Source organism: Crinia signifera, chromosome 6, assembly GCF_055691185.1.
Source record: "Crinia signifera chromosome 6, ASM5569118v1, whole genome shotgun sequence".
Classification (NCBI taxonomy): Eukaryota; Metazoa; Chordata; class Amphibia; order Anura; family Myobatrachidae; genus Crinia; species Crinia signifera.
The window spans coordinates 43,244,969-43,259,894 of record NC_139222.1 but is presented as its reverse complement, the minus strand read 5'-3'; the positions used below and the strand labels follow the sequence as shown (position 1 = coordinate 43,259,894).

At 50.0% G+C, this 14,926-nt stretch overlaps 1 protein-coding gene across 1 annotated transcript in view; it reads right to left on the bottom strand.

Annotated features, from left to right (window-relative positions):
• LOC146009590 (NACHT, LRR and PYD domains-containing protein 3-like) overlaps window positions 1-4,223 on the bottom strand; it is a 41,221-nt gene extending 36,998 nt beyond the window's left edge. The window contains 2 exon segments of the mRNA XM_083150038.1: window positions 111-159; window positions 3,982-4,223. Coding sequence (XP_083006164.1) covers window positions 111-132 — 22 coding nt within the window. The 5' untranslated portion in view covers window positions 133-159; window positions 3,982-4,223.
• Between the last annotated feature and the right edge of the window lie 10,703 nt (window positions 4,224-14,926).

The following is a 14,926-nucleotide window of genomic DNA, read 5'->3' as shown; positions in this document are numbered from 1 at the left end:
TATTTATGTACAGGGTCTTGGTGTCAGTTGTATTCAGCTCTCTTTGTGACCTGTACATGCAATGGCTAACATGATTACTAATACAAATAGGTACAAAAGCTGACACTCACGGTTGGTGGAAGTGGCCATCATGCAGCAGGCAATGAGATCTTATATGTCCTAGTAGAAAATAAAATGCAGATTATTGCACGTGAATCTGGGATACTTTTCTGCGGCTTCATTACTTAAGCCATGTACACACAGGGAGAATTGGCCAGGCCAGAAGGATAGCCAGAATCCCCCCCATGTGTACACTGTGGGCGATAGCTATCGCTGATAAGCTGTGTACACATGGGGGCGATAGGGGCTGAAATCGCTGGGAATATGGTCGCTGGCGACCATATTGCCAGTGATGGGAGTGTGCTTCGGCGATAAATCGCCGGGTGCGCGCTCCCGGTTTCAGCCCCATTCTAATCGCTGGTCGCAGGAGCTTGCTCCTGCAACCAGCTGATTACCTCTGCGGCTCCCCCGGCAGAGGTTCCTTCTCATCAGCGACCATCTCTGATCGCTGATGAAAAGGAGAAACTGAGCAATATATCTCCCCCGTGTGTACACAGCTATATAGACAGTGCGGGCAAGGCAATTTTGATTAGCCGCACATCTGCATGAGATGCGGTCATTTGGTCTACAGCATGATGGTCGACAGTCATTAGGTCAACACCATTAGGTCGACATGGGAAAAGGTCAAGAAACCCAAGTAGCACGGGCGCTGAAGTGACACACTAGACAATTAAAATCAATTGGGTACACATAACATATATTAAATTGATACTGTGCAGATTGCACAACAATAATTCACAGTAAAAATATACACAAAATAAAACAATAAGTATACATGAAAAAAAAAAAAAAATAGATAAGAAAATAAACAAAACAAACAGAAATATATATAAAAAAATGGATAAGGTGGGGAATAGTAAACTGGTAAATAGTAAACGCGTTTCTCCGCTCACAGGGCGGCTTTCTCAATTCCGACTCTGGAATTGAGAAAGCCGTCCTGTGAGCAGAGAAACGCGTTTTCCCAGGAGTCCATCCCAGAAGCTGGCCGCCCGGTACATCCACATCACTTATCTGACCCCGTGGGTATCTCCATTCGGCAGCACACTTGGAACTGTGGCAGAGCTCTCAGGTGCAGCTGCACCACGTCCGGTGATCAACGGCACATTGCCGCCGGGAGAGATTGAGGCCAATACCCCACACGGCAACACTGGAGAGAGGCACCCACGCCAGGTGCGATATCCATCGTAGCCGCACCGATAGCCCTGAGCGGTGCAGCCCTCCAGCCTCACGCCTCACTCAAGACTGATCCTCTATTCACACTAAACACGTGTTTAGCTTGTACCTAACCAGTTTACTATTCCCCACCGTATCCATTTATTTATATATTTCTGTTTATTTTGTTTATTTTCTTTTCTATTTTTATTTTTATTTTTTTATTGTTTATTTTTTTTTTCATGTATACTTATTGTTTTATTTTGTGTATATTTTTACTGTGAATTATTGTTGTGCAATCTGCACAGTATCAATTTAATACATGTTATGTGTACCCAATTAATTTTATTGATTTTAATTGTCTGGTGCAGGCATTCCCAACCACGGTCCTCAAGGCACACCAACAGTGCAGGTTTTAGTGATATCCAGGCTTCAGCACAGATGGTTTAATCAGAATCCCTCAGATACTAATTAAGTCACCTGTGCTCAAGCCTGGATATCTACAAAACCTGCACTGTTGTTGTGCCTTAAGGACCGTGGTTGGGAATGCCTGGTCTATTGTGTCACTTCAGCGCCCCGTGCTACTTGGGTTTCTTGTGGTAATTTGGGGAGGTTGGCATTCCTCCAGCACGGTGGCTGCAGAAGTTACACTGCCCAGTACACACTACGCTAGCCCCGAGCGCCGCAGACACCTGTTGTTCCATGGTTCTAGGTCAAAAGCATACTTGCCTACCTGACCCTATCCATGCGGGAGTAAATGCTCTGTTCCTGGGCTTCCCTGGTAATGTAGGATTGCCATCACATGTGGGGAGCTAGGTAAAGGTGTTTCACTACAGGTGATGGCAATCCTACATTACCAGGGAAGCCCAGGAACAGAGCATTTCCTCTCGCATGGAGAGGGTCAGGAAGGCAAGTATGGTCAAAAGGTCATTAGTTCGACATGTCGTTAGTTCGACAGGTCATTAGTTCGACAGTGTCTAGGTCGACAGTCAAAAGGTCGACATGGAGTTTTTCACTGTTTTTTTAGCTGACATATGCTGACAGCTGGTATTTCATGCCCTACAATCCACTAGGGTGTGGCGGGAGAATGAAATAGTGTGCCGAGTAGGGTTACCACCTAGTCCCTTTAATTCCGGACACATATTAATTACACAGGTTTTGTGGCTGGCTGACTTCAAGACTCCACCTGATTTTAAACTGCCACAGAACCTGTGTAATTAACATGTGTCCGGAATTAAAGGGACTAGGTGGTAACCCTAGTGCCGAGCGTAGCGAGGCACCGTACCCGACGCATTGCAAGCGCAGCGAGCGATGCGAGGGGATGCGGTGCACTTTAAACTGTGTCCATGTCAACTGTATTGAAATTCAGGTCAAATAACTGTGAAAAACCCAATGTCGACCTTTTGACTGTCGACCTAGACATTGTCGAACTAATGACCTGTCGAACTAATGACCTTTCGCCCTATAACCATGTCAACCTTTTCCCGTGTCGACCTAGACCAGGCATTCCCAACCACGGTCCTCAAGGCACACCAACAGTACAGGTTTTAGTGATATCCAGGCTTGAGCACAGGTGATTTAATTATTACCTGAGTGATTCTGATTAATCCATCTGTGCTGAAGCCTGGATATCACTGTTGGTGTGCCTTGAGGACCATGGTTGGGAATGCCTGACCTAGACCCATGTCGACCTAATGACTGTCGACCATCATGCTGTAGACAAAATGATCCCAACCCATCTGCATGTATTTGGCCTATGGCTCATTTATTATTTAATATTTGCGGTTAATTCCCCCCCAAAACACAGTTTTCATGGGTTAGCAGCAAGTATCACCTGAATGAATGTCCCACCTGCAGCTGTTCCCCTCAAAGGATCCTCTGGTGGATGCGGTGTTGCCTGATGTATCAATATCAGGCAGCATCGGATCCCTGAGCTACTGCCATCCTGATATGGGCCTGTGGGATAAGACCACACTGCTGGGGGGGTAGTTTAGTCAGGGAGGTCAACCGGGGTCAGCACTAACCGCACATGCACAGACCTTCCGGCACTCGGCTGAGAAAATCTCAGGGATGGTCTCCGTTGTCCGTGCAGGGATACGGTCATTGAGCCGGCCTATATTAGGTTGACATGGCTTAAATCGACAGGGACTATATGTCGACAAAATTTTAAAAACAAATCGACGTTAGTTGACATAGACACCCAAAAAATGGTAATAAACCATGTAAACCTAAAGTCCTTGTCGACCTTTTATAGGTGTTTACTGTCAACCCAATGTATGTCAACCTAAACTAGGTCGACCCCGTTAATTATCACATATGTTAGAGCATATGCAATTATTAAGAATGTGGTGGCCGGCGAAGGGGGGGGGCGAAAATGGGCAGCAGATATTGGAACATCCCGCCCACAATCGCGCACTAGCACTGCTGAGGTCATGTGATACACATCAGCCAACCAGCAATTACTGTAGGACAAATTATCAGTAACCTTTCTGTAATGCTTCTATTCTAGGATCTCTATTTAGTACATGGGTGAACAATCTGCCGCTCTACAGTCGTTAGCCTGTGGAACTACACATCCCAGCATTCTATGCCACAATGTTAGCACGTCCTAACAGAAAGAAACATGGTCATGCTGGGATGTTTAGTTCCACAGCAGCTGGAGTGCCGCAGCTTCCTACCCCTGATTCAGAAGATAGCTCAGAAACATTTACATGTGATGGGTCTTCTTACCTGAGGAGCTGCAGACGGGAGAGTGCTACCGGCTTTGGTCTGACTCTGCTGATAGCAGATGTATGAGAGGTCTGTCAGGTGGAAGCTCAGCAAGAAACTGCTGTAACACTACAGAGACATGAAGGAGACATAACCTGCCAGATGCACCAAGCTTCAGGAAGTGATAAAGTGCAGTGACAAACAACCAATCACCTCCTATCTTCCATGTTACAGACTGGGTTTGAGAAATGACACTTAGGAGCTGATTGTTTATCACTCTCCACTTTATCACGGTTTGAAGCTTTGTGCATCTGGCTCAGAAATACAGACTACAGCAATAAGAGAAGAGTCCTGTACCGCAGCCAGGGGAGGAATGTCCTGAGTTACTTCCTGTAATTTGCAGAACTATGTGTGATGTCGCTGGTCTGCACAGCACAGCCCCCGGGCAGGCTCATACACTGTGTTCCTCCATACTCATATGTCCCTATGTACTGCCATATGTGTGATGTCGCTGGTCTGCACAGCACAGCCCCCGGGCAGACTCATACACTGTATTCCTCCATACTCATATGTCCCTATGTACTGCCATATGTGTGATGTCACTGGTCTGCACAGCACAGCCCCGGGCAGGCTCATACACTGTATTCCTCCATACTCATATGTCCCTATGTACTGCCATATGTGTGATGTCACTGGTCTGCACAGCACAGCCCCCGGGCAGGGTCATACACTTTATTCCTCCATACTCATATGTCCCTATGTACTGCCATATGTGTGATGTCACTGGTCTGCACAGCACAGCCCCCGGGCAGGCTCATACACTGTATTCCTCCATACTCATATGTCCCTATGTACTGCCATAAGTGTGATGTCACTGGTCTGCACAGCACAGCCCCCGGGCAGGCTCATACACTGTATTCCTCCATACTCATATGTCCCTATGTACTGCCATATGTGTGATGTCACTGGTCTGCACAGCACAGCACCCAGAGAGGGTCATACACTGTATTCCTCCACACTCATATGACCCTATGTACTACCATATGTGTGATGTCACTGGTCTGCACAGCACAGCCCCCGGGCATGCTCATACACTGTATTCCTCCATACTCATATGACCATATGTACTGCCATATGTGTGATGTCGCTGGTCTGCACAGCACAGCCCCCGGGCAGGCTCATACACTGTATTCCTCCATACTCATATGTCCCTATGTACTGCCATATGTGTGATGTCGCTGGTCTGCACAGCACAGCCCCCGGGCAGGGTCATACACTTTAATCCTCCATACTCATATGTCCCTATGTACTGCCATATGTGTGATGTCACTGGTCTGCACAGCACAGCCCCCGGGCAGGCTCATACACTGTATTCCTCCATACTCATATGTCCCTATGTACTGCCATATGTGTGATGTCACTGGTCTGCACAGCACAGCCCCCGGGCAGGGTCATACACACTGTATTCCTCCTTACTCATATGTCCCTATGTACTGCCATATGTGTGATGTCACTGGTCTGCACAGCACAGCCCCCGGGCAGGCTCATACACTGTATTCCTCCATACTCATATGTCCCTATGTACTGCCATATGTGTGATGTCACTGGTCTGCACAGCACAGCCCCCGGGCAGGGTCACTGTATTCCTCCATACTCATATGTCCCTATGTACTGCCATATGTGTGATGTCACTGGTCTGCACAGCACAGCCCCCGGGCAGGCTCATACACTGTATTCCTCCATACTCATATGTCCCTATGTACTGCCATATGTGTGATGTCACTGGTCTGCACAGCACAGCCCCCGGGCAGGCTCATACACTGTATTCCTCCATACTCATATGTCCCTATGTACTGCCATATGTGTGATGTCACTGGTCTGCACAGCACAGCCCCCGGGCAGGGTCACTGTATTCCTCCATACTCATATGTCCCTATGTACTGCCATATGTGTGATGTCACTGGTCTGCACAGCACAGCCCCCGGGCAGGCTCATACACTGTATTCCTCCATACTCATATGTCCCTATGTACTGCCATATGTGTGATGTCACTGGTCTGCACAGCACAGCCCCCGGGCAGGCTCATACACTGTATTCCTCCATACTCATATGTCCCTATGTACTGCCATATGTGTGATGTCACTGGTCTGCACAGCACAGCCCCGGGCAGGCTCATACACTGTATTCCTCCATACTCATATGTCCCTATGTACTGCCATATGTGTGATGTCGCTGGTCTGCACAGCACAGCACAGCCCCCGGGCAGGCTCATACACTGTATTCCTCCATACTCATATGTCCCTATGTACTGCCATATGTGTGATGTCGCTGGTCTGCACAGCACAGCACAGCCCCCGGGCAGGCTCATACACTGTATTCCTCCATACTCATATGTCCCTATGTACTGCCATATGTGTGATGTCACTGGTCTGCACAGCACAGCCCCGGGCAGGCTCATACACTGTATTCCTCCATACTCATATGTCCCTATGTACTGCCATATGTGTGATGTCACTGGTCTGCACAGCACAGCCCCCGGGCAGGGTCACTGTATTCCTCCATACTCATATGTCCCTATGTACTGCCATATGTGTGATGTCACTGGTCTGCACAGCACAGCCCCCGGGCAGGCTCATACACTGTATTCCTCCATACTCATATGTCCCTATGTACTGCCATATGTGTGATGTCACTGGTCTGCACAGCACAGCCCCGGGCAGGCTCATACACTGTATTCCTCCATACTCATATGTCCCTATGTACTGCCATATGTGTGATGTCGCTGGTCTGCACAGCACAGCACAGCCCCCGGGCAGGCTCATACACTGTATTCCTCCATACTCATATGTCCCTATGTACTGCCATATGTGTGATGTCACTGGTCTGCACAGCACAGCCCCGGGCAGGCTCATACACTGTATTCCTCCATACTCATATGTCCCTATGTACTGCCATATGTGTGATGTCACTGGTCTGCACAGCACAGCCCCCGGGCAGGGTCACTGTATTCCTCCATACTCATATGTCCCTATGTACTGCCATATGTGTGATGTCACTGGTCTGCACAGCACAGCCCCCGGGCAGGCTCATACACTGTATTCCTCCATACTCATATGTCCCTATGTACTGCCATATGTGTGATGTCACTGGTCTGCACAGCACAGCCCCGGGCAGGCTCATACACTGTATTCCTCCATACTCATATGTCCCTATGTACTGCCATATGTGTGATGTCGCTGGTCTGCACAGCACAGCCTCCGGGCAGGCTCATACACTGTATTCCTCCATACTCATATGTCCCTATGTACTGCCATATGTGTGATGTCACTGGTCTGCACAGCACAGCCCCGGGCAGGCTCATACACTGTATTCCTCCATACTCATATGTCCCTATGTACTGCCATATGTGTGATGTCGCTGGTCTGCACAGCACAGCCCCCGGGCAGGCTCATACACTGTATTCCTCCATACTCATATGTCCCTATGTACTGCCATATGTGTGATGTCGCTGGTCTGCACAGCACAGCCCCGGGCAGGCTCATACACTGTATTCCTCCATACTCATATGTCCCTATGTACTGCCATATGTGTGATGTCACTGGTCTGCACAGCACAGCCCCGGGCAGGCTCATACACTGTATTCCTCCATACTCATATGTCCCTATGTACTGCCATATGTGTGATGTCGCTGGTCTGCACAGCACAGCCCCCGGGCAGGCTCATACACTGTATTCCTCCATACTCATATGTCCCTATGTACTGCCATATGTGTGATGTCGCTGGTCTGCACAGCACAGCCCCCGGGCAGGCTCATACACTGTATTCCTCCATACTCATATGTCCCTATGTACTGCCATATGTGTGATGTCGCTGGTCTGCACAGCACAGCCCCCGGGCAGGCTCATACACTGTGTTCCTCCATACTCATATGTCCCTATGTACTGCCATATGTGTGATGTCGCTGGTCTGCACAGCACAGCCCCCGGGCAGGCTCATACACTGTATTCCTCCATACTCATATGTCCCTATGTACTGCCATATGTGTGATGTCACTGGTCTGCACAGCACAGCCCCCGGGCAGGGTCATACACTGTATTCCTCCATACTCATATGTCCCTATGTACTGCCATATGTGTGATGTCACTGGTCTGCACAGCACAGCCCCTGGGCAGGCTCATACACTGTATTCCTCCATACTCATATGTCCCTATGTACTGCCATATGTGTGATGTCACTGGTCTGCACAGCACAGCCCCCGGGCAGGCTCATACACTGTATTCCTCCATACTCATATGTCCCTATGTACTGCCATATGTGTGATGTCGCTGGTCTGCACAGCACAGCCCCCGGGCAGGCTCATACACTGTATTCCTCCATACTCATATGTCCCTATGTACTGCCATATGTGTGATGTCGCTGGTCTGCACAGCACAGCCCCCGGGCAGGCTCATACACTGTATTCCTCCATACTCATATGTCCCTATGTACTGCCATATGTGTGATGTCACTGGTCTGCACAGCACAGCCCCCGGGCAGGGTCATACACTGTATTCCTCCATACTCATATGTCCCTATGTACTGCCATATGTGTGATGTCACTGGTCTGCACAGCACAGCCCCTGGGCAGGCTCATACACTGTATTCCTCCATACTCATATGTCCCTATGTACTGCCATATGTGTGATGTCACTGGTCTGCACAGCACAGCCCCCGGGCAGGCTCATACACTGTATTCCTCCATACTCATATGTCCCTATGTACTGCCATATGTGTGATGTCGCTGGTCTGCACAGCACAGCCTCCGGGCAGGGTCACTGTATTCCTCCATACTCATATGTCCCTATGTACTGCCATATGTGTGATGTCACTGGTCTGCACAGCACAGCCCCCGGGCAGGCTCATACACTGTATTCCTCCATACTCATATGTCCCTATGTACTGCCATATGTGTGATGTCGCTGGTCTGCACAGCACAGCCCCCGGGCAGGCTCATACACTGTATTCCTCCATACTCATATGTCCCTATGTACTGCCATATGTGTGATGTCGCTGGTCTGCACAGCACAGCCCCCGGGCAGGCTCATACACTGTATTCCTCCATACTCATATGTCCCTATGTACTGCCATATGTGTGATGTCACTGGTCTGCACAGCACAGCCCCCGGGCAGGCTCATACACTGTATTCCTCCATACTCATATGTCCCTATGTACTGCCATATGTGTGATGTCGCTGGTCTGCACAGCACAGCCCCCGGGCAGGCTCATACACTGTATTCCTCCATACTCATATGTCCCTATGTACTGCCATATGTGTGATGTCACTGGTCTGCACAGCACAGCCCCCGGGCAGGCTCATACACTGTATTCCTCCATACTCATATGTCCCTATGTACTGCCATTGGGATGCAGTTAAAATCCCGGCGGTCGGGATCCTGGCGTTCAGAATCCCAACGCCGGAATCCCTACCGCCGAAATCCCGACACTTTCTCCCTCCAGGGGTGTCCACGACACCCCTGGAGGGAGAATAAATTAGTGTGCCGAGTGTAGCGAGCCCGCAAGGGGGGGCGGTCCACGTCCCCCCCTTGTCGGGATTTCGGCGGTCGGGATTTTGAACGCCGGGATCCCGACCGCCGGGATTTCATACTGGATCCCTGCCATTAGTGTGCCACAGTCATCATTTCACTGTAACCTAAACAGCATTTGTTATAGTATGTTGGGAACACAGTCGCTAGGTCGACACTATGAAGGTCGACATACATAAGGTAGACCACTAAAGGTCAACAGGGGTTAGGTCAACACATGAAATAGGTCGACATGTCTAAGGTCAACTGGGTCGGAAAGTCGACACATGGTTGACAATGGGAAGGTCGACAGTCAAAAGGCAGTCAATTGTTACCAACAAATTAAAACACAGCCTGTCTTAAGGGTTGGAGGGTTAGGGGGGTGACCCAAGCCACACAAGGTGACTATAGGTCAGGTGCGCCTGATACGAGCTGTGTTTCCCAGCTGCTGCTCTGTGACAGGATAGTTAGTCCTGTACTGGTAGACAAAGAAAAATGGGGGGTGTTTGAGCAGCGCTAAAGGAGTAATAATTCAAAAATGAGTGAAGATTGGTTAGATCTAGTACAAAAGATAGTAATTTATTAATCTAAAATAAGAATAACATGTAGCCAGTATACATGAATAATTATAACATGGATAAAAAGTTTGTGTCTCACCAACCAACCAAGGCAGTAGGATAGCCTGGATAGTCCCGCAAGTCCACAGGGAGCTGAGATGGTGTCCCCAAATTGGGATTGAAGGGAGGGAGGACCAGATATGATGTTAAGTGTGAGGGTACGAGTTCCTCAATCACTCAGACACCGAGCAGATGAAACCAAAATATGGTTTATTTTCCACAGCACGCACAAATAGACAATAAACAGTGGCAAAGGTAAATTGCAGAGTAGAAAGATATTCAGGTAGCAGGCCCAAACAGACAGTCCTTGTATAGTCACAGTCCCAGATCAGTTCCACAGGGCAAACTATCACTTAGCCCACACAGCAGTGATAGCATATAAATCCACACGATACCTAGACAGAGCATAACCTCTTAGTCCAGGACAGTCCATCAATTCTCTTCCTGGCTTGTGTGCGAGTCATTTTAAAAACTTCCAATTCCCACGCTTCTCCATACCATCAGTGGGCTTGCACTCAATCCCTATTGGTGGATTCAAGTCAGGTTTATCCCCCCTCCCAGGTACTGCTGCTGCCCATCTGCTTCTGCCCCCTGCTGGGGTCGGTTCCAGAAAGTCTGGAAGTGGCCAAGATATGCATAGCAGAGTCAACCCAAGATATAAAACACAGTCTGATTACATTATGTGGTGGTCACCCCCTGTGGACAACCCTCCTGTTGATAGTAGGGGAATTTGATCACCCCCTGTGGTGATTGTCCTTCAGCTATCCCCCTCATGTAAACAGCAGGAACAATAATCGGCTGATTACATTATGGGCTGATCACCCCCTGTGGTGGCCGGTTCCACAAAGTCTGCTAGAGCCCAGAGGTTTACAAAGATTTGTAAACCCCCCTGGGGAGATTGCCAATGGTACAATGCTTACATGAATAAAGTCCTGGGAAATACAGACATTACATTTGAGGTGGGATTATACAGCCTAATAATATATGATCTGGAACTACACACACATATAGGGAGTATATAGACATATATGGAGAACAAGAGGGTACCGACGGACTAAAATAGTACATTAATTACTACACCTAATAAAATATAGTAATTACAGATTTACAGTGAATCTGATAACCTCACATTAAGGAGCGGCCCAATTTGGCTCAAATGACCGACTCCCTCCGCTAGATGGAATAGCGGGCTGGTAGCCTCTACCTCTACCCTCTTTTGGATGTTGATAACCAAATTTAACCAGAATCTGGATAAAAGGGGGGTAGATTGAAGGTCTCAGGGTCTCTGACCAGCTGAGAAGGTGTGTTGACCTGGATGGTCTCACAGGTTTGGATGGAGCTGTGATGGTGTCCCAAATATGGCTGGGGGGAGGGAGGACCAGATGGAGTGTCCAGGAGCGGCCCACGATGGCTCAAATAACCGACTCCCTCCGCTTTTGATGGAGTACAGCGGGCTGGTGTCCTCGACCTCTCCTTTCTAGCAGGGTATTTGTATCCAAATTGGACGGGGATCTGGATGGAGGGTAAACGGGTTGGTATTCCAGGGTTTCCTGTTGGTAAACTTGTAGTAGTTGGGAAGGTTGGTGAGAAATCCTAACCGGTTTCGCTGCTCCAGGCAGCTTTGTCAAAGGATAACTGGCTCTGAAAGGGGTCTGGCTTTTATTCCCTGTAACATGGGTCGTATACCTATTCACTATGGATTCCTCTTACCCCGTTTTTTTATTTTCAATACCTGATATTTCTATGTCTATATTATTAGCCTGAAACACGCTATACTCTATTTCAGGGGTGGCCAACCCGTGGCTCGCGAGCCTCATGCGGCTCTCCCCCTTGTAAGGTGCGGCTCCTGCTCCCACTGCTGCCCGACGCCCGTTCCCGTCCCCCCGCTGCCGGTTCCCTGAATCCATATTTCTTCTGAGGGGAGGAGAGCGAGCATCGCACATCTTACTGTGCATCCTTGTGACTGGGCCGTCCGCCAATTAAAGCTTGCAGGCCAGCAGCCAATCATGAGCCGGCCCGCGAGCTTTGATTAGTGGACGGCCCAATCACAGGGAAGTGAGGGGGGAAAGAGACGTGCGGTGTCCTGTGCTGTGCTCTCCTCCCCTCGGTGACATGACAGGTCTGCAGGGGGACGCCAGACTGTCCTCTCCCCGCCTGGCAGCAGCAGCAACAATGGTGAGTGCTGCTGGGAATTTTGCACTGTGGGGGCATAGCAGTTTGTGGCACTGTGGGGGCATACCAGCTCTTTGGCACTGTGGCGGCATACCAGCTTTTTGGCACTGTGGGGGCATACCAGGAACCGTGGGGGGCATATGTGTATCTGGCACTATTGGGGGCATATGTATATATGGCACTGCACTATTGGAGGCATATTTGTATCACACCCACCCAAGGGGTCAAAATAGACCACACCCCTTTTTTTGGCGGCCACGCATGATGCCGACTCTTTAGCTTGACTACCGATATTTTTCGGCTCTTTACCTCTGACCGGTTGGCCACCCCTGCTCTATTTGTTTACTTTAAAGGAATCATTTGCCTCCTACCCCAGCGCTATTTTATTTAAATATACAGATTGGTTGTTCTAATTGATTTGGTCACATGACCCATGTTACAGGGAATAAAAGCCAGACCCCTTTCAGAGCCAGTTATCCTTTGACAAAGCTGCCTGGAGCAGCGAAACCGGTTAGGATTTCTCACCAACCTTCCCAACTACTACAAGTTTACCAACAGGAAACCCTGGAATACCAACCCGTTTACCCTCCATCCAGATCCCCGTCCAATTTGGATACAAATACCCTGCTAGAAAGGAGAGGTCGAGGACACCAGCCCGCTGTACTCCATCAAAAGCGGAGGGAGTCGGTTATTTGAGCCATCGTGGGCCGCTCCTGGACACTCCATCTGGTCCTCCCTCCCCCCAGCCATATTGGGGACACCATCACAGCTCCATCCAAACCTGTGAGACCATCCAGGTCACTACACCTTCTCAGCTGGTGAGAGACCCTGAGACCTTCAATCTACCCCCCTTTTATCCAGATTCTGGTTAAATTTGGTTATCAACATCCAAAAGAGGGTAGAGGTAGAGCAGTGGTCTCCAACCTTTTTTGGGGCGGGAGCTACTCGAGACAAAATAAACCGCCTGAAGAGCTACTAAAAATTTTTAAAAACAAGAAATCTGCATAATAATCAAAAAATGCCCTTTACACATTATGCCACACACTGTAATGGCCCTGACACATTATGCCGCATACCACAATGCCCCAGACACAATATGCCACACACTGCAATGTCCAATGTGTCACAAACATACCTCCCAACACTGGAGACAGAGGAAAAGGGTATACACATATACCCCACAGTGCCATGAACAAGTATGCCCCCACAGTGCCAGGAACAAGTATGCCCCCACAGTGCCATGAACATGTATGCCCCCACAGTGCCAAGAACAAGTATGCCCCCACAGTGCCATGAACAAGTATGCCCCCACAGTGCCAGGAACATGTATGCCCCCACAGTGCCATGAACAAGTATGCCCCCACAGTGCCAGGAACAAGTATGCCCCCACAGTGCCAGGTACAAGTATGCCCCCACAGTGCCAGGAACAAGTATGCCCCCACAGTGCCAGGAACATGTATGCCCCCACAGTGCCAGGAACATGTATGCCCCCACAGTGCCAGGAACAAGTATGCCCCCACAGTGCCAGGAACATGTATGCCCCCACAGTGCCAGGAACAAGTATGCCCCCACAGTGCCAGGAACAAGTATGCCCCCACAGTGCCAGGAACAAGTATGCCCCCACAGTGCCAGGAACATGTATGCCCCCACAGTGCCAGGAACAAGTATGCCCCCACAGTGCCAGGAACAAGTATGCCCCCACAGTGCCATGAAAAAGTATGCCCCCACAGTGCCATGAAAAAGTATGCCCCCACAGTGCCATGAAAAAGTATGCCCCCACAGTGCCAGGAACAAGTATGCCCCCACAGTGCCATGAACAAGTATGCCCCCACAGTGCCAGGAAAAAGTATGCCCCCACAGTGCCAGGAACAAGTATGCCCCCACAGTGCCATGAACAAGTATGCCCCCACAGTGCCAGGAACAAGTATGCCCCCACAGTGCCAGGAACATGTATGCCCCCACAGTGCCAGGAACATGTATGCCCCCACAGTGCCAGTTTCCCAGCACCAGCAGACTCACCAGTGCTGCTGTCCCCCTGTGCCGCTGCTGTCTGTGTCCGCTGTCATCGCTGTCATCGTTGTTGTTGTCGTCGTCACCGCCGCCGCTGCTGATTCCTCTCTGAGGAGAGGAGAGCACCAAGCGTCTCTCCTTCCCCTCACTTCCTTGTGACTGGGCGTCCGTCAATCAAAACTCGCGGGCCAGCTCCTGATTGGCTGCTGGCCCGCCAGTTCTGATTCGCAGACGGCACAGTCAAAGGAATCCACAGTGAGGGGTAGGAGAGACGCGGCATGCGCTCTCCTCCCCTCAGAGCAGACAGGGAGAAGGGAGGCCGGGCTTCGGCCGGTGAGCGAGCGGGCGGGCGGCTGGGCGGGATAATGGAGTGTCGGGCGGCTGGCAGGGGCAGAGTGGTCGAGCCACCCAGATCGCTGCCGCGAGCTACCGGTAGCTCGCGAGCGACGGGTTGGCGACCACTGAGGTAGAGGCTACCAGCCCGCTATTCCATCTAGCGGAGGGAGCCGGTCATTTGAGCCAAATTGGGCCGCTCCTTAACATCATATCTGGTCCTCCCTCCCTTCAATCTCAATTTGGGGACACCATCTCAGCTCCCTGTGGAC